The sequence below is a fragment of the Trachemys scripta genome, chromosome 2, assembly GCF_013100865.1.
Source record: "Trachemys scripta elegans isolate TJP31775 chromosome 2, CAS_Tse_1.0, whole genome shotgun sequence".
In the NCBI taxonomy this organism is placed as follows: Eukaryota; Metazoa; Chordata; order Testudines; family Emydidae; genus Trachemys; species Trachemys scripta.
The window spans coordinates 40,444,082-40,464,550 of record NC_048299.1 but is presented as its reverse complement, the minus strand read 5'-3'; the positions used below and the strand labels follow the sequence as shown (position 1 = coordinate 40,464,550).

The window sequence follows — 20,469 nt, the reverse complement described above, 5'->3', positions numbered from 1 at the left end:
GTCGTCATATTGTTCCATCCAAAGTAGGTTGCACGATGTCTGCATTGTCAGAAAGAGGGAAAAGAATTAAATGTGGATACCACCTTTAAAAGCATAAAGGTGAATTTTGGAATCAGACACATCTACTACGTTTATTCAGAAATTTCTTAGTCATCCTTTCAATTGTCAATGCATTATTGGTATTTGTAGTGCATACAGCATATAGATGACAAAGTCTTATTCATTTCCTTAAAAATAAGTAAGTAAATCTTTGAAAGACGGAATCAAAGTTAATTGTTTATCATTATGTGTTTTTATTATTGCTATACGAGGCCCTGAATTCGCAACGAGTGCAATGCATACAAGTGGCACGGCACAGCCAGCAATGACCTCTACAGCTCCTTACACTGGCGTGGCATATTTCTTCAGGGATCCTCTTGTATTGTTTTTCCTACCCCATTCCTGTACTTCTTTTTGTTTGTTTGTTTATTTTTTTTCTTGTGTTTTTAAAAGTGGTCATTCCCTTCTGATTTTGTGGCTGTTGTAACCATATTACAGCGTTTACTCTGCTTACGACATATGGGCTTATTGAGAACATTTAGTAAGAGAAATGTGAAGTATGACTGTAACTGGTACCCTTGCATATAGGTCAGTCGGAGCTGGGAATTGTTGGGGATTGATTTAATAGAACCATTACCAGCAACAAAGGAGGGATACCAATATATACTGACAGACACAGATTATCTTTCAAGATGGGTGGAAGCCTTTCCACTTTGAACTAAATCAGCATATGAGGTGGCAAACATCATGTACAAAATGGTTGTTCGACGTTGATGCCCACAGCGGATGTTGTCAGATCTCGGTCCTGAATTCAATAATAAGGTAATGACTGATTTTTTCAGGTTATTTTTACTATTTCTTCAACCTCACTATCAGATCACAGATAGTTGACAGTGAACATGGGTTTCATTGCCCTTGTGATTTTTTTTTAAAAGCACGTTGTTGCTGACAACTGTTTGTGAACACTCACCTTATATTTTGGAAACACTGCTGTTGGGCACTCCAGCAGGGTTGCTATAAGATTTTTTTTTTTTTGGGTGTCTTCATACCCACCAGAAAACCCCACAACAATTGATTCAGATAGCAATACTAAAAGATGGGATATTACTGTTGCTAATTACACATACAGTGGCAAATAGGCGAAGGAACATGCCTTTGGACAAGTCTGCATGTAAGTTTATGGTGTAACTTTTTTTTTTTCTTCCAGTTTAACCTGTATGTTTGCAAAACCTGGGGAACAGCACATACTTGTACTGCCTAAGCTTACACAGCGTGAACCTGTGCGATTTGCGCAGGGTTAGCCTGGACCGGAAGATGTGAGAGGCGCATGCACTGTAGACTTGCCTACAAAATGAAAGACGCTTTTCTCATTCGGACCATGTAATAAATCAATTGAAATATTCATGTTGTGCTACTCACGCGTCAGTGACGCTGGTCGCAAATTCTGCCGGGTAGGCAAAGGCGGCCATACTTACACGGCGGTAACCGTCGCTGGGGCGGGCGGGATGTGCCCCCGGCCGCGGCTTTTGTCGTTACACCGGCGCACGTGGGGCTCGCTCGGAGCAGGGCCTGGCGGGGCCGGGTTCCGGCGCACAGCGCCCCCTGGCGGCACGTTGCGGGCGCACCGCGGCCTGCGAGCCTCGGCGCCAGCGGCGGGAGGAGGCGAGTCTCGGGCCGGGCCTGCCGGCGGCGGGGCCGTAGGAAGCTGCATCGGGCAGCGGATGAGGCGCGCGCGACTGGGGCCGGCGGCTCGGTCCGAGGGAGAGGAGAGGAGAGGGGCGGGGCGGGGGCCGGGCCTGGGCGATGGTGGAGGCGGGGTTGGGGTTTAGTTCTGGCTCATGACGAAGAGAGGATGGGGGTTCCCGCTCCCCTGGGGGTTGGAGGGTTTGGGAGGTTCTGGATCAGGTGGGGGCGGGAGTTGCGGCCCGGGTGGGGATTGGGGGGAGGGGCCAGGGGGTTCCGGCTCAGGTGGGGGAGGAGGGCCGGGGGGTTGCGGCCCGGGTGGGGATTGGGGACGGGAGGTTGCGTCTCGGGTGGGGACCGGGGGGTGGGGGGGTTCGGCCCGGATGGGGCGGGGCCAGGTTCCTGCTCAGGTGGGGATAAGATAAGATGAGTTGGGGTTGGGCACCTACTGCATGGTTCCAGGTCTGTCACTAGAATTGGGATTTGGTTGTTCTTAGTTTCTGAATAGAGAAGTGGCAGGTTTTAAACATTAGTTCACTGAGGAGCAGATAAGCAAGGCTAAATGTTGATATTTTGCTCATAATCACAGTTTACCATGATTTCGTAGGTTTGGTGTTCTGAGGTATCTACAGGGCTTCAGATATTTAACAGAACATCTACTGTTTGGAGAACTAAATCTACTGGTCAGAGGTAAATATAAAAGCTATACGTGATATGTGAGTGTGTCCACCAGATTAGTCCAGGGATGTAACCCTATATTCCTCCTTTAGCTATGGTAGGAGGATACTCAATCAGTCATCCAACCTTCCTTTTTTTGATTACCTTATCCAGTGAATAATTTCAGTGCCTGCTTCTTCTGCTCAGATCTTTCCATGGCAGCAAACGTGAAAATGCCTTATTACTGACAGCTTCACTGTTGTCAACATGTTTCTCATAAAGATCCTGCAAAACTAACTAGATACTTGCTAATTTCACTCTACCGCTGTTGCTTATAGCTTTACCTAACAGCAGAAGTGTTAAAGGTGTCTTTCAGCATGTTATATGTAGTTCATGTTTGTGACATTTCCAGCCCTTAAGCTTGCAAAGGTAACTTATCTTAAACAATTCTACAGAAATTGAAGACGTAACCATAACCTGCACACTCCCCAGGAAAGGCTTCCTGCTCACAAGTGTATTTTTAAGCCCTATTTATGTATATACTTTTAAAATACGCATCTTTATAACATCTAGGATGATCTTAGGACCATGGACCCAATATTAAATGATACCTGAACAAAAACAATGCACCTATATTACATAAAATTGTAGTACACATAATGTAGAGAACCCATAGGACATTTATTTATACTGTCACTTTCCCTTAATCTGATTATTTGGGAAGGAGAGAAATTAAATCTCATGGAGCAAAACCCCTTCCACACAATGAGATTTGAGCCTGGCTAATCTCTCTTATCTGTCCTACTACTTTTTGTATACTACTCTACTGCTGTCTTCTTTCTTGGTCTCTGTTCAGTATGAAGGCTACGCATATGCCATAGGGTCCCTCCTTAAAAGCCTTCAGATGAAGAAAATCCAAAAGGTACATTCTCATTTTGCCCCACTCCATCATAGGCTGTCACTTCTCCTCTTAGGCTGTGCCCATGGTACACACATTCAGCCTCTCCAGCAGTAGCAAATACTTACCTTTCTGTCTTCTTGTTGCTTCGGCCTTTAGGTTGCTCCTTTTATGAGTCATTTTACAAATTAAGCTGTTTGACCAATCTTATGCTACTAAAAAAACCCCTCGGGATTAGCTATAAAATTAAAAGATATCAAATAGCCTCTAAAAGGAAAAACTCCCATCCCATAGTCAGCATAAACATCTTTATTTTTATTTTCCTTCTTCTGTTTTATAGTGAACAGATGGTGGTAGTTGATTGCCTGCAGAACAGTGTTATTGTGCCTGTCTACATGGGCAGAAGAGGTATTTTTTCAATCAAGTAGTTAACTGTACTCAGTGAAGACAACCCTACCCTCCCAAATGTCTGTGTAGACACAGCTTGATTTGGAGAAACTATTGTAAGATCATTTGAGCTGGTTGTGTTGTGGCCTAGGTGAGAGCATAGGCACATGAGCAGCCCAAATGATCATAATGGTGTTAAATTGGGTCTTCAAGGTGCTAGAGTGATTTCAATCAAGTTGAGCTAACTTGATTAAAAACACACCTTTTTGCCTATGTAGGCAGGACTAGGGTAACTTATGAAATGGTTATTTGGGAAATATCTATATAAACTAGATAAACTTATTGTCCTTTAAATGTGAGTAATATTGTGCTTGGTCTGTTCTCTAGAGGGAGTTCTGTAATTGTGGATCGTCCCTTGAGAATGACAGGTCTCAACCTTTCTGATTTGAAACCTGAGTTGCTTTAGTTTAGATGTCACAATACCATGTGTGGAATAACATGCTGCTGTTACAGGTCAAATCTGAGTTTCCATGGGGGCGTACAATAGAATATCTGCCTTTCCTTACAAAAGCCTAAGAATTAGTTTTTAAAAATTGTATCTTCTAAATGCCAGTAAACAAGAACACTTGCTAATGTGAATTACATTGCAAAGGGGGAAAGATTGAGGATGCTAATCAAAGTAAAGATACTTCATGAATTCAAGAATATAAAATAGTTTGCTACAGTTGAGATAGTATAGGTTCAGATCATTGTTCTCTTGATAGTTTCCAAAATATATATGTGCAGCAGTAAAAATGAAATATTTGTTTCCTACAACGTCAACGGTTTGTTTTGACTTAGTTTTTTAATCTGTAGAACCTCTAGCAGCCTCTGTACAGTTTCAGATGTATCACTTTTGGCACAAGTCTTGACTTGTTGCTTTTTCATTAATGAATGGGGCAGGTGCTATGTTTCCAAGTAATTACTGAAGTCTAATACTACATAAGAACAGCCACACTGGGTCAGACCAATCCAGCTAGCCCAGTATGCTGTCTCCTGACAGTGGCCAATGCCAGGTGCTTCAGAGGCAATGAACAGAACAGCTTCTGGAAATCAGAGGCTAGGAACACTTAAAGCATGGGGTTGCATCCCAGACCATCTTGACTAATATCCATTGATGGACCTATTCTCTATGAACTTACCTTGTTCTTTTTTGAACCCTGTTATGATTTTGATCTTCACAGCATCCCCTCGCAATGAGTTCACAGGTTGACTCTGTGTTGTGGAAGAAGTACTTCCTTTTGTTTTAAAGCTGCTGCCTATTAATTTCATTGGGTGATTCCTGAATGTGCTTTTTGTAAAGATTTAAAAAAAAGTGGTACTGAGCTGGTGTGAAACAGGCTATAGATCTCTTAAAACATTAGGAAAGGTACTAAGAAGCACAAATCTGTTGCAATAGAAAGAGTTTGACTATTGCATGCCCAAGAGAGGCACTTTTTAAAGACTGTTCACTTTTAATATCTTAAAAATATTAACTAGTAGTTTCCTCTTTTCTCTTATTCATAGCTGAGGTGTCAAAACACAGAGAAAAGCATAAAGATGCCCATAGCGCAGGCCAGGGGTGGATCAGTCCGTAAAGCAAAGAAAATTACTGTAAAAACATCTTTAAATAACCCATATGATATCAAGTGGAACACCCTAGAAGGAGATGATATGCACTTTATACTCCAGACCTTGGAAGAAAGGATTAAACACATTGGACTTAAAAAGATTGAGACTCGAAGGAGGAAAAAACGTTCTATTGCAAAAAGGCAAATTAAAGAAAAATGTGATGCTAGTGATTGTAGTGTACTTCCAAAGGAGAAGGAAATAGACCATATTCAACAAGAACAAGGATGGACTGACTTAAACATCAGGAAACAGCTTGCTATTGGAATTAATGAGGTTACTAGATCTTTGGAAAAAAATGAACTACTTCTAGTGCTGGTGTGTAAATCTGCAAAACCTACTATGATCACCATGCACCTTATTCAGCTCAGTGCAAGTCGAGCAGTCCCAGCTGGCCAGGTTCCACGTCTTAGTGAAAGCATAGCTCCTATGCTTGGCTTAACATCTGTTCTAGCACTGGGTTTTAAAAAGAATTCTGATACTTTTACTGAAGTAGTCGAAGGTATAATACCACGGATACCTAGCTTGGATGTGCCCTGGATTCACCATAGAAGTGAGCAACATATGGCGGAGGCACATACTGATCCTTTGGAAATTCAAGATACCGAGCTTATGGAGACCTCCGTGGAGGAGTTCTCTCAAAGCCATAAGTGGAAATGTACTGAAAGCAATAAGTCGGATTCTTCAAATGTAACTTTACAAGCTCTCAGAATTAAAAAGCTTGTTCCAAATCCAAATAAGAGACGAAAACCTCCCAAAAATAAAAAAGCTGCTTCAAAATAACTTAGTTTAGTACAGGTCTTTACAGTGGGAGTAAAGTGATTTTGATGAAGTATTGGAAACTGCCCCATGTAACTAAGTTAGCTGCTTTTAAATGTCATGGCTTCAGAAGTAAAGTCATTTGACCAATAGAAGATGAACTCAGATTTGTTTTGTTCTGTCATTAAAGCATGCAATCTATAAAATTGTGCATAAGTGTTAACTACTTTCTTAAGACATGTTTAACTATTGTTTAGAGAGCCTGGGCTTACTGGTGTGTGGTATAGTTCTAGAATGTGCATTTGCTATTAATGAAAAGCATCAAGCAAATTCTTTCGTTTTTAGGGAATGAATATACTTAGAACAAAACTCTAAAATTAAATGTAACTATTCAAACAAATGAATATCAAAATTGAAAGTTTATTCAAACAAGTGTCCATGCTGGTATAAACTTTGTTTTTTAAAAGCTGGTCATCTATAAGATGTTTCAGGCAAACATCTGTAACTGGTAGGCACGCACACAGGCTCTGGTTTTGAATGTTAATACTCTGCTCTACGAGGTTGGTTTTGGTCAAGAGATGCACGCTAAACTGGTTTCCAGATATATTTGGTCTCTGATATGCTAAAGGAAAACATTAGTCTTGATCAACATACGAATAATTAAATACTTCTGTTGCAGGAAAAATGCATTTTAAAAAAGACTGTTGTATGCAAACCGAGACATTCTCTCAGAGGAGCCACATAATACAAAGACGAAGTTAACTGTCAAAATTATTTCACAAAGGGAGTTTAGAAAGTATTTCCAATAACTTCAGATATATTTTATGTACTATTGCATGTAAAATGGCAGGTAAGAATTGTAATAATTCCAAATAGCTGAAAATGGTATGATACTTAACTCTTGAAGGGAAATGCACTTTAAGAAACTGCCATAGTAAGCAGTAGAATGTAATGAGAGCACACACCAGATATTTTGCAGGAAATTGTGTAAGGATGTTTAGAAGGTAGGGAACAATGAAGCAGCTCAGACTGCAATAAAAAAAACGTGTATGAGCTCAACAAAATAAAGTAGTTTACTGAGATCTCACATTTTACTCAAAAGCTACTACTGTCCTTCAGGAAGAAAGCTAGCAAAAGCCTCTTTCTTTAAGTGAGCCTGTGGTGGTTTTTTTTTTTTTTTTTTTTTTTTTTTAAATAGGGGAGAAACTTCTATGTTCCAGGTCAAAGATTATCTAAGCTGCCTGTATTCTGGATTCCCTTTTCCCTCCACTCATGTACAAGTTAAGGGGACAAATTAAAAAGGGTCAAAAGCAAACTGCAGCAGAGGCTTCTAATAGCAAAATGCCCACAGGCCCCTGCCTGGGGAAAAAAAAAAGGCAGATACTAATTTTTAGCCTTGCTGTGTGTGTTCTTTGCACTTGTCACTCAGGAAAGTTAAAGTGAATCAACTAAAAGGGTAAATTAAAGCACATTACCACCCCAATAGCTGTTCTCATTCAGGAATAAAATGGCCTTAGTTTAAGATAGTGTTTTCCAAGCAGTGGGTTGTGGGAAGGTTCTAGATGGGTTGCCATGTCCAGGGTCAGAATAACCTCTTGCTGAGCCCAGACTTAGGCTAACATATACTTTTCCCAGCTTGGTGCAGATGGAAGGCTCCAATGCAGCAGGGGTGTTGGAGAGAAAACCTGCCCCGCTCTCACCCACAGCAGCAGCTTTTGTCCTGTGGGACACGGTCCAGTTCCCCATGCTGGGTGTTGCAACTTGAAGCTTGTGGTCACAGTGCCACTCAAGTTTGATGCAGCTACTCTCTCATGATAGTGTAGAAGGGCCAAACAGGAGTGGCATTGCAACCCTGTGTGTCATGATACAGTGCCACTCAAATTTGGCCTGGCCACCCCTCTGTCAAAATTGTGTGTGTGCGTGCAAAAATGAATGGTGCTGCACCCCCATGCACCCAATTGCAATGCCCAGAGCTGGGACCAACCCTCCCTCCCCCCAGACTGGAGCTGCCATTGGGGTGAGTCCAGGGTGAGCTCCAAACCCTCCCCCCACCTCTGAACATAGATGGGATTTAGGGTTGCAGTGCTAGAGCTGAGGGTTCATATATGTAATGGTAGGTACAAAAAAAGACAAAATGCAGTTTGTAGCTCACATTAATAAATTCAGAAACCACTGGTTTAATCCTCACTCTTTGGCAGAGAATTAAACTATCACAGAATAAGGCTGCTTTATTCTTGCATGAGAGCATCCATGTGAGTGGTTAATAGGCTTTAACTTATGCACATCAATGTAAGGTTAAGTTGATTTGTCATAACTTTCCTGGATGTGCCTGTGTAGACACAGCTTGTGTTCTTTAGGCCAGCAATAGGCCCTCAGTGACTTTAAGGTACAAACCATTTTAGCTTTAATGACATAAGTGGCTAATTAAATCCTACTATGGATAATTGGAAGCCAGCCCTGGGGGGTTGGAATGTACTACCTTTCAAAGTCTAATGTAGACAAGGGCAGCGTGCTTTAACTTGAGCACATATTGAAGCAGGTTGCACTGTGCACATTAGAGTAACTGTGTATTAGTATGGGTTAGAATACATTTACCTTGCAATATGCCTTTAAATCATAGTTTAGACAAAGCCTGAGAGCCTGTTACCCCTGTATGTATGGGGTAGAGTCCCCTTCCATTATAAAAGACTGACTTTTATGAGAAGCTGCCAATACAAGGTGTTAAGTCCAGTGATAGAGGCAGAACTAACTCTTTCTCTCTACATTGCTAATTTCAGACAGCTCCTAAAGTTGAGCAAAATTTGCTCTCTCATTTAGAATTATGGGGGTGTTAAAGCCAGGTTTATCCATAAATATTTCACCAATATTCAAGTAATGTCCAAAATACCTGCACAGCATGTAACCTTCACCACGATTTGGCACTTTCAGCTAGAAGTGTAGATTTTTGCTGCTCATATGACTATAGCATACCTAAACTCTAAGAATTCCCATCACAATTTAAGCTATGAATATGACATTATGGAACATATTCCAAATGCTTCTGGTTGCAGAGCATTCATGAGGAAATAAAAATCAAGTTGTTGCATTTAAGTTAAGGCCAGTACATAGTCTTTCCAGGGGATAGGAAGAAGATTACTGGCACTATATGCAGTGAAACCTTTTGTTCAAAATTCAGGATAAAAACACTACCAGTAACAATTTATGAATACTTATTTACACAAGATACTTTTCGTTAGAATTACAGACTTCAAAGTAGACAAAGAAATATGTGCAATTTTTGCAGAAGCATTGAAAACATTCAAAACTATAAATAGTTTGACAGCATTATCAAAATTCTTAGTTTTACACACAGGCTGATGTTGATCTACTGAGGAAAAACTAAGGTTTTGTGCCACAACTATAAATTAAGTACAGTAATTTATAATCATTATGGCAACAGATATCTGCACTGAACAGTGCAATACTACTGAATCAATCCACTGATCTATTGAAGATCAACGTACAAATCTGTATTTTTATTGATTTGGCAGCGTTGCTTATGGAGAAACAAATGCACTAGTCAAACCAGCACATTTTCATACTGCTCCAGTTACAAAAACATCCAAGACTTTCATATTAGCTACAAATGTATCATAACTCCATTATTATACCCCAAATGATGACATCCATGTGAATTTTATAAGCAAGGATACTCAGTTTGGATCCTTCATTCTGTTACACTGACAAACATACACCACCACTTAATAAATAGAAATGCAGCAGTTCATTCACATAATAGCAAAGATTTTCGTACCCTAATCCACCACTGCAGTTCAGTTTGTACAAAACAGTCTTTTCTACAGAGTGGAAAAAAATACCGTCTTTTTATCAAGGTGCGAGCTAAGCTTTGAAAATTAAATGAATGTGCTTTTATTCTTTTTATGGACAATAAAAGTTTCATGAACTTTCCATTTTATCTGAAAATGTGAAAATTGGTCAGCTACGGATTTCTTCATTATTTTAGATGGATATTTTCAATTTCACTGATGTTGTGCTTTTATTCCTCTTGAACAATACTGTTCCAAGAACTGTTATGTAGATTAAATCAATCCAAACGACAGCTTCAGAGTTCTAGAAACACAATGGTCCTCCTTATTGTAATACAAGGCCAACCTAAAGTAAGAGCAAAATGCAGTAATTAATGCAAGTATAGCAACAAATACTGGCTTTTTGAACTTAATTATGAATCTTAGATGTTCAATTAAAAAAACATTAAGTTTTGACATTCTTAAATTAATTTATTTTTATTAACTGTGCACAGAAGCTCTTTTCTCTCTTACCTTTTCGGATTCCATGCCAGGACACCGCCAGTTGTACAAATAATACTGCAAGTTCCCATCTCCTATCCCAAACTTGAGTTTTTCCAGGAATGTTTTGTTTTCCATCAAGTCTAGTGCATTGAACACATCAAATCCTTTCTGGAAATATCAAAACATTTTTGAAATTTTATTTTGATTTTCAAATGATACTTTGAAACGCATAATGGGTATAAATGTATCTGAGAGTCTAATGATTTTCACTAAATAGACATTAGATTTGATCCTGCATTCTGATATGCATGCAGAATAGAAGATTTTTCCAATAGAAAGTAATTCTGTCTGCACACCACATGGAATTTAGACTGAAGGTTATATCTCTAGAACAGTGGTTCTTAACCTATTTACCATTGTGGGATGCATACAGCTCTCTATGTGTTATGTGGGCCCCATCCACAATACAATACATCATGGGTTCTCAAATTTCATTGCACCGGGACCCCCTTCTGACAACAAAAAATTACTACATGACCCCAGCAGGGGGACAGAAACCTAAGCCCCACCAAGCCCTGCCGCCCTGGGCAGGGGGGCACAACCTAAGCCCTGCCACCCCAGGTTGGTGTGAAGCTAAATGGAAGCTGAAGCTTAATGGAAGTCAAAGCTCAGGCTTCAGTCTCAGGCCCCAGCAAGTCTAACGCCAGCCCTGGCAACCCCATTAAAACAGGGTTGCGACCCACTTTGGGGTTCCAACCCACAGTTTGAGAACCACTGCAATACTTCTGGGGAAAAAAAATAAAAGATTTAGTATTTGTTATATGATAGCAATACGATTCAAATCAATTTAGTACCTTTCATTTCAATACTGGCAAATGTCTATCAAGAGCATTTTAAATTAGCAAAATAAGTCAAGACATTAACTTAAAATTAATTTACTGGAGGAGTGGCATGGCATGACACGCTGCTGCTGGCAGCGTGGCTAGGCTGGGTGCCTGGAGAGCATGGCTGCAGAGCCTGCCTGCAAAGATGAGGAGCCCTGCCCAGGGTGGGGTGCTCACCCGAGCCAGGGACTGTCCTCCAGGCACCCAGTCCCCCCACCTAGGGAATGCCCCACATCACCCAACCCTCCTGGGACTGTCCCCCCAGCATCCAGACACCCCCCCCAACAGTGGTCTGGCACACGTGCCTGCTTTGAAGAGACAGGGTGCCCTGTCCAGGGCAGAACAGCCCCCCCAGGGACTGCCCCCTCCAGCATCCAGTCCTCCACCCAGGAACTGCCCCCCCAGCACTTGCTCCCTGCCCTCAATCCCTCCATCCAGGGACTGTGTCTATCTAGCCTCCCATCCAAGGACTGTCCCCGGCCACCAGTCCACACATCTACAGTCTGTCCCCCATGCACTGGCTGCACCCTCCTTCCCATGCCCCAGCCCCCTGCACCCGCTCCCTGGGGCCCTAGCCCCCTGAACCCTCCTTCCCATGCCCACTGGTCTCCTACATAAGAACATAAGAACGGCCGTACTGGGTCAGAACAAAGGTCCATCTAGCCCAGCATCCTGTCTACCAACAGTGGCCAATGCTAGGTGCCCCAGAGGGAGTGAACCTAACAGGTAATGATCAAGTGATCTCTCTCCTGCCATCCATCTCCACCCTCTGACAAATAGAGTCTAGAGACACCATTTCTTACCCATCCTGGCTAATAGCCATTAATGTACTTAACCTCCATGAACTTATCCAGTTCTCTTTTAAACACTGTTATAGTCCTACCCTTCACAACCTCCTCAGGCAAGGAGTTCCACAAGTTGACTGTGCACTGTGTGAAGAAGATCTTCCTTTTATTTGTTTTAAACCTGCTGCCTATTAATTTCATTTGGTGATCCCTAGTTCTTGTATTATGGGAATAAGTAAGTAACTTTTCCTTATCTACTTTCTCCACATCACTTATGATTTTATATACCTCTATCATATCCCCCCTTAGTCTCCTCTTTTCCAAGATGAAAAGTCCTAGCCTCTTTAATCTCTCCTCATATGGGACCCGTTCCAAACCCCTAATCATTTTAGTTGCCCTTCTCTGGACCTTTTCTAGTGCCAGTATATCTTTTTTGAGATGAGGAGACCACATCTGTATTCTGTCTGCATACCACATAGGGGATTCAAGATATGGGCGTACCATTGATTTATATAAGGGCAATAATATATTCTCCTTCTTATTCTCTATCCCCTTTTTAATGATACCTAACATCCTGTTTGCTTTTTTGACTGCCTCTGCACACTGCGTGGACGGCTTCAGAGATCTATCAACGATGACTCCAAGATCTTTTTCCTGATTCGTTGTAGCTAAAATTACCCCCCTATCATATTGTATGTATAGTTAGGGTTATTTTTTCCAATGTGCATTACTTTACATTTATCCACATTAAATTTCATTTGCCATTTTGTTGCCCAATCAATTAGTTTTGTGAGATCTTTTTGAAGTTCTTCACAGTCTGCTTTGGTCTTAACTATCTTGAGCAGTTTAGTATCATCTGCAAACTTTGCCACTTCACTGTTTACCCCTTTCTCCAGATCATTTATGAATAAGTTGAATAGGATTGGTCCTAGGACTGACCCTTGGGGAACACCACTAGTTACCCCTCTCCATTCCGAGAATTTACCATTAATTCCTACCCTTTGTCCCAGTCTTTTAACCAGTTCTCAATCCATGAAAGGACCTTCCCTTTTATCCCATGACAACTTAATTTACGTAAGAGCCTTTGGTAAGGGACCTTGTCAAAGGCTTTCTGGAAATCTAAGTACACTATGTCCACTGGATCCCCCTTGTCCAAGTTTGTTAGCCCCTTCAAAGAACTTTAATGATTAGTAAGACAATTTCCCTTTAGAGAAACCATGTTGACTTTTGCCCAACCATTTATGTTCTTCTATGTGTCTGACAATTTTATTCTTTACTATTGTTTCGACTAATTTGCCCGGTACCAACGTTCAACTTACCGGTCTGTAATTGCCGGGATCACCTCTAGAGCCCTTTTTAAATATTGGCGTTACATTAGCTATCTTCCAGTCGTTGGATACAGAAGCCGATTTAAAGGACAGGTTACAAACCCTAGTTAATAGTTCCGCAACTTTACATTTGAGTTCTTTCAGAACTCTTGGATGAATGCCCACTGGATTACAAGATTACACTGGACCCGGTGACTTGTTAATGTTAAGTTTATCAATTAATTCCAAAACCTCCTCTAGTGACACTTCAATCTGTGACAGTTCCTCAGATTTGTCACCTACAAAAGCCGGCTCAGGTTTGGGAATCTCCCTAACATCCTCAGCCGTGAAGACTGAAGCAAAGAATCCATTTAGTTTCTCCGCAATGACTTTATCGTCTTTAAGCGCTCCTTTTGTATCTCAATCATCGAGGGGCCCCATTGGTTGTTTAGCAGGCTTCCTGCTTCTGATGTACTTAAACATTTTGTTATTACCTTTTGAGTTTTTGGCTAGCCGTTCAAAATTAGGGCTGTCAAGCAATTAAAAAATGAATCGTGATTAATCGCGTGATTAAAAAAGTTAATCGTGCGATTAATCGCACTGCTAAATAATAATAGAATATCACTTATTTAAATATTTTGGATGTTTCCCACATTTTCTAATATATTGATTTCAATTACAAACACAGAATGCAAAGTGTACAATGCTCAGTTTTATATTTTTTTATTTCAAATATTTGCACTGTGAAAAAACAAAAGAAATAGTATTTTTCAATTCACCTGATACAAGTACTGTAGTGCAATCTCTTTATCATGAAAGTTGAACTTACAAATGTAGAATTATGTACCATAAAATCCCTGCATTCAAAAATAAAACAATGTAAAACTTTAGAGCCTGTAAGTCCAATGAGTTCTACTTCTTGTTCAGCCAAAAGCTCAGACAAGCAAGTTTGTTTACATTTGCAGGAGATAATGCTGCCCGCTTCTTGTTACAATGTCACTTGTTAAAATGTCACCTTGTTACAATGTCACCTGAAAGTGAGAACAGGCGTTCAAATGACACTGTTGTAGTTGGCGTTGCAAGATATTTACATGCCAGATGCGCTAAAGATTCATATGTGCCTTGATGCTTCAACCACTATTCCAGAAGACATGCGTCCATGCTGATGACGGGTTCTGTTCAATAACAATCCAAAGCAGTGCGGACCGACGCATGTTCATTTTCATCATCTGAGTCAGCTGCCAGCAGCAGAAGATTGATTTTATTTTTTGGTGGTACGGGTTCTGTAGTTTCCACATCAGAGTGTTGCTCTTTTAAGACTTCTGAAAGCATGCTCCACACCTCATCCCTCTCTGATTTTGGAAGGCACTTCTGATTCTTAAATCTTGGGTCGAGTGCTGTAGCTATTTTTAGAAATCTCACATTGCTATCTTCTTTGCATTTTGTCAAATTTGCTGTGAAAGTGTTCTTAAAATGAACAACATATGCTGGGTCATCATCCGAGACTGCTATAACATGAAATATATGGCAGAGTGCAGGTAAAACAGAGCAGGAGACATACAATTCTCCCCCAAGGAGTTCAGTCAGAAATGTAATTAACGCATTATTTTTTTAACCAGCACCATCTACTTGGAAGCATGTCCTCTGGATCAATGGCCGAAGCATGAAGAGGGCAGATGAATCTTTAGCACATCTGAAACATAAATATCTTGTGACACCAGCTACAACAGTGCCATGAGAACGCCTGTTCTCGCTTTCAGGTGACACTGTAATTAAGAAATGGGCAGCATTATGTCCTGTAAACAAACTTGTTTCTCTTAGTGATTGGCTGAACAAGAAGTAGGCCTGAATGGACTTGTAGGCCCTAAAGTTTTACATTGTTTTGTTTTTGAGTGCAGTCATGTAACAAAAAAACTACATTTGTAGGTAGCACTTTCATGATAAAGAGATTGCATTACGGTACTTCTATGAGGTGAACTGAAAAAAAAATACTATTTCTTTTTGTTTATCATTTTACAGTGCAAATATTTGTAATAAAAATAATATAAAGTGAGCACTGTACACTTTGTATTCTGCGTTATAACTGAAATCAATATATTTGAAAATGTAGAAGAGCATCAAAAATATTTAATAAATTTAAATTGGTATTCTATTGTTTAGCAGTGTGATTAATTGCAATTAATTTTTTTGAGTTAATCGCGTGAGTTAACTGCAATTAATCAACAGCACTATTCAAAATATATTTTGTAAAAATAGTGCAGGTTTATGGGAATTTTTTCCTTTTTCTCTAGTGCTGTTCAAAGTGAAGAGAAAAGCTAGTATAGCTTTTTTTAAGTTCTGCAAGTGCATTAAAAATCCCTTTTTAAAGTAAAAGAAAATGGAATTTTTTTTTTTTAAAATTACCCTACTTTTCTGAGAAAAGTAGACAGGGAAAGTAAGTTACTTACCAATTTAGCTATAATGAGTGCATCATTCATTAAATCCAAGAGAGGAGTCTCTGTATGAATATTGTAGAAGGAATAGGCAGCTTTGAGGCTTTTATGAACAGGGTGGTGCATAACTGTTGAAGGTAACGTGTAGAAACTCAGGAAATCGGTTAAAATACCATTTGAACTCTGGGGAAGAAAAAAGTCATTGAATGAAGAATCAACTTGTAATTAATTAGCTACAGTTTTAGCCCTTACCCTGCGCAGCAGATATTTTGGGAAATTACAAATACTAGCTGCCAGAAGCCTACCATTCAGGTGGCATGGCTTTCAGCACTGGTCTCTACCACGCATTCATCACAACTTCAAAAATTCTCTTGGTTAAAATCAGACGCACAGAATTGGTGCCCTCAGAACATCTTAATTTCATAATGAACAAAACGGAGAAACTATATCAAGCTCCACAAATGCTACAATGCAAGGTTAAGTATAGATCATGGCTCTGAATACACTAGAAAGTCCTCTGGTTTCTCATGGTAGTTATCTTGATGCCATCAAAACCCTAATGTCAATATAGCCTCACATTAAATTACCTGTGTAAAATTACTGGGGAGACAAGGGTGGAATTTACATATACCTCATTTACATTGTTAACCCATGTTTTTACCTCAACTACAAAGGTGTCAATAATATGATCCTGAGGCAGGAACCAGTGGGCTACCTCTTCTTCATCCATTACAGGAGCAAGATTAAATTGCTTCAAGTAACTGTTGATCAGTTCTTGCACTGCTTTAATGTCTTTTTGTTCCATTGGTCTCAAACCTGAAGTCTTTGTGGCCTTGTTATAATAAAAAGAAAAAAAAATAAGATGTTGAAAGGAGGAATTTATTTACAAAATATGTGAAAGCAGGTTACAGAGTGCACTCCATTTGCTATAGAATATTCAATATTAGCCTACTTTACTCTAGCATTATAATTCATTATGCCAATTTACAAACTGCTTTCAATCAATATTCCCTACCTTCTAATTACTGAGACAGTCTAGGGCATGTCAATCTTTACATACCATTACTAGTACTACTTCATTTCTCCAGGGAAACAGACACCGTTGACTGTAGCGTAAACTACAAACATAGTGTGTTCCTTTTTTAGTTTGATCATTACTACTTTTCTTCTAAATTATTTAGGGTCCAGAAAAAACCCTGATTATCAGTAACTGACCAGAAGACAAAAATATGTTGGATACCAAGTAAAAATTACTTTCTCTTGTGTGTTTATATTTGGTCAGCAAACATTTAACATGAAAATTTCCAAATGCTTTTACCCCTCCAAACTAGCTTCTTGTCTAAATTTTCTATGCAGACATAACCATTTTTCTACTCATGAGAAACCCCTCCTCATATAAATTAAGGCCATCCTGGAATTACTAATCTACAATATATTTTAGAAAATAAGATATTTTACAGAGAGACTTTATACAATGGAAAAAAAATATTTCTAATACATTGTAATTAACATTTAGAAGTGTGGCAAGCGACAATCTTATTTTCTCCAACACATTTTTGTTAATTATCCAGCATATTTCTTCATTAAACAAAGGTTCATTCTCTTTCAGAGCATATCTGCTTCATCATTCAATGAAGTCATATAATGAATTTGTTTAACATGTTAGTCATTTTTCATGGTAACACGGCAAGGTCAAATACAGGGGGCCCCAATTTTCAGGCTGGCTCTTACAACTTTGCCCAATTCCAGCAAAGCAGTCAGAAAACTAGCTTAACGGATCCCTGAGGATGCCCCATATGGAAGATGGATCACTGAGTGGTGTAGAACTACTGCAGCTGCCCACATAGGGAGTGTGCCTGCAGGGAAGGAAGCCTGGCTGGGGCATCCTTAAGTCCCAGAAATCCTCAGCTGCTAAAATAGCCTGAGGCAGTTTGGACATGCTGGGGAACAGTCCAGCACACAGCCAACTACAGGACTAGGGAACAATTTGTGGCTTAAAGCCACTTGCCTCCTGCCCCACCATCAAGCTGCTCTGAATGTATCCCAGCTCAAGTGGCAGTTCTAGCCCAGGATTTTGATCTCCTGGCAGAAGAAGGTATGAAAACAAATGTCTGAAACAACAACAGATTGGCAAGGTGTGTTCCTTTTGGTATACTTTTTCCTCACTTTCAGTTTGTCTTAAAAGAAGTAACTATATACTTGGAAAGTGAAAAATACCCAAGAAGCTTTGTTTAAAGTAACATTTTGTTAATATAATCACAATATTCTTATATGATTTCAAACAGATCTTCAGAGTAGACAGTAAAAAATATCAAGAGTTGTGTTGCTAACTATGCTGAGATCCACTAGTTAGATTAAAGCTAGTGCTAGGCCTATCTGAGCTGAATCACATGTCCAATTACAGCACAGACATACCTTTAGGTACAAGGATCTTAAGTTCTCTTGACTTTCTGAGAGACATAGGCTGCTAAGTGCTTCTGTCACTTTTGAAAATGGCACTTAGGGGCTTTGGAAATTTTACTCAGAAGTTATTGTCTGTGTACAGTGCTGCATACATGTCCTAATCTCTTCCTAGGTGTGTTTCTAGGGCTTATTTCCCCCCTCCCCATACTTTATTTTTCTTCTATTGTAGTCTGTAACTTATGAATTAGAAAGATTGGTTAGAATAAGAGTTGTATATTTTCTAATAAACCCCATTCATTTATGAACCTTGTCTATATGAGAAGAACAGAAATGCCACCAAACCCTATATCTGAATTATCTACTAGATTTTTAGCATCTAAAAATTATTTCAAATTTGACTAAAGTTAGACTTAGTTCTTTGGGCTTAAAAACTAAATTAATTTAGTTATTCATTTTTAGGCTCTGCCAACTACTGCACTGCACACAGTGAGAGCGCATGTGTGCGCAGCATGGGAAGTGGGTCACACTGATAGCATTACGTACTGAGACACAAACAATGGACTGAGCTGTGCAGGGGAGCATCTAGTATAGTGTTGACGCTATAAAAGTAATGAGCATCTGTGACATCAGACCAAACAATGATGGCAGACATGGCTGTCCAAAGGCAGGTAAGTCATTATGGAAAAACTTGGAGGGGGCAGGCGGGAAGATTTTTATCCAAAGAAAAGACATGCACAGTACATAGCATTTCCTGAACTACAATTTGCTGAAACAGTTCGCTGTGTGGAGAAAACATTCTCTGGCAAATTGGGTTAAAATGCTTCTCAGCATTGCCTTAACATTTTAGGATGATTTCTTCGTAATAAACTGTGAATTTCCTACTCCATTAAAAATGATATATTAATTGGATGAACAATTAATGGTATACAGTTGTAAAAAGTGTGTGTCTTCAGTTTGTGGTTGAAGGGGATTGAGTTGAAGTTTACTTGGGGAGTTTTGTGGGTTTTTTAAGGTCTCTGGTATTTCTAAATAAACTCATCTACACTCTTGTAATCTCCTTCCCAACCAACAAATATGTTTTTACATGGTGTAAATGCTTTCCTTCCAAAATGAAAAGCTTGCCTTGTAGGAGACAGATGGAAGGGTATTTTGGGCCTCACAATAACTGTGAGGGTTCTCTAGGCAGATACATTGCTTACATCGGGAAGTCTGTAGAGCTTCATTGTTCTTTGTAAAGTCATATTTCTACTCAAATGTGAAAATTTCACCTCTACCAATTTTCTGGGGTTCAGTGATCGATGCCAGTACCTGGAAATACAATTTAAAATACATGTTAATATAAATTACTAATTTTAATAATATATGTTTTATATATATTTCATCCAATCCCTGCCTCCCAAAATTAAACAATTGCATCTAAGGAGCAATCCTATATCTATGGGGGGCTTGAGCAGTAGCTAAACAGCCCAATAAAGTGTCGACACTACACCTTTTAAACTTGTGAATGACCATGGTATGGTTGACTATCATTGTTTGTACCCACACACATTTTTAATATTGAGATTAGTAATCAGGGCAATTTCACTCTTGTCATAGCCTTGGTTGTCTTCACAACACTCATTTTGCTGTACAGACAAGACCTTCTGCTTGTCTGTGTAAACAGTTTTTTTGGGAGGGCCTTCTCCTGCCAGCTGTCTCTGTGATAGAACACCTTTGAATACCCAGCATCAAAGGAGGGAAAATTATGGTGAGGGATAGCAAAACCTATACCTACTCTTCCCCCAAAAAAAGACTCATGGTATTTCTGATGTCCATAAACGGCAAACAAGATTTCAGCTTTTAAAATTTATCCAAAGAACTGCACAGAGCTTGGTTATCTATCAGAAGGATTAAGGGCTGAGCCAACTCTACAGTGATTTGAACTTGTGGCAGCATAAGCAATATTGAATTCACTCCATACAAACAAAGTTATATTGAACTTCAGACAAAACTTTTCTGACAGTACAGTTCTTACATCATTGTGAGATGCACAACAAATCTCCCTTTTTCCAGAGAGGAGACCATACAGGAAGATGTTTAAAAAGTAATACCATATTATTCCCAGAAACTCTGTTCACCCCACCAGTCAAGAAATAGGTCACTTGAAAAATGTGTGTACCGAAGTATACAACCTTGTCATTGCTAGCACAGTTTCTATCACAGTGCAGGCAGTGCCCCAAACAGAACTAGATTTTACTCCAAGAAATGTCTTTGTCCAAGGCATCACAAAGAAGTTGGCCATGTCCTCTGCATTAGAATC

At 39.7% G+C, this 20,469-nt stretch overlaps 2 protein-coding genes across 8 annotated transcripts in view; one reads left to right on the top strand and one right to left on the bottom strand.

The window, feature by feature from the left end:
* Nucleotides 1–1,371: 1,371 nt before the first annotated feature.
* Nucleotides 1,372–6,281, top strand: RPP38 (ribonuclease P/MRP subunit p38). 6 transcript variants are annotated; one of them, XM_034760376.1, is made up of 4 exons: nt 1,410–1,490; nt 2,330–2,412; nt 3,618–3,685; nt 5,210–5,423. In XM_034760376.1, exons 1-4 carry the CDS (start codon nt 1,443–1,445, stop codon nt 5,278–5,280), a joined length of 270 nt encoding a protein of 89 aa, XP_034616267.1. In that variant the 5' UTR covers nt 1,410–1,442; the 3' UTR covers nt 5,281–5,423. The 6 variants fall into 6 exon arrangements, with proteins under 6 accessions (XP_034616264.1, XP_034616267.1, XP_034616265.1 ...); XM_034760373.1 differs by lacking the exon at nt 3,618–3,685 and having other exon boundaries at nt 1,372–1,419; nt 5,210–6,281; XM_034760374.1 differs by lacking the exon at nt 3,618–3,685 and having other exon boundaries at nt 1,472–1,490; nt 5,210–6,281.
* A 189-nt stretch (nt 6,282–6,470) lies between these two features.
* The window catches only part of NMT2 (N-myristoyltransferase 2), a 51,805-nt gene continuing 37,806 nt past the window's right edge, over nt 6,471–20,469 (bottom strand). For both annotated transcript variants that reach the window (XM_034760369.1, XM_034760370.1), the window contains exons 8-12: nt 19,370–19,478; nt 16,429–16,599; nt 15,783–15,950; nt 10,390–10,527; nt 6,471–10,222 (exon numbers count right to left, since the gene is read on the bottom strand). In XM_034760369.1, the coding sequence (XP_034616260.1) occupies nt 10,202–10,222; nt 10,390–10,527; nt 15,783–15,950; nt 16,429–16,599; nt 19,370–19,478 (607 nt within the window). In that variant the 3' untranslated portion in view covers nt 6,471–10,201. The remainder of the gene's footprint in view (nt 10,223–10,389; nt 10,528–15,782; nt 15,951–16,428; nt 16,600–19,369; nt 19,479–20,469) is intronic.

Coding starts and splice junctions, on each gene's coding strand:
- RPP38 (XM_034760373.1), top strand. CDS start 5,243: ATGCCCATAGCGCAGGCCAGGGGTGGATCAGTCCGTAAAGCAAAGAAA.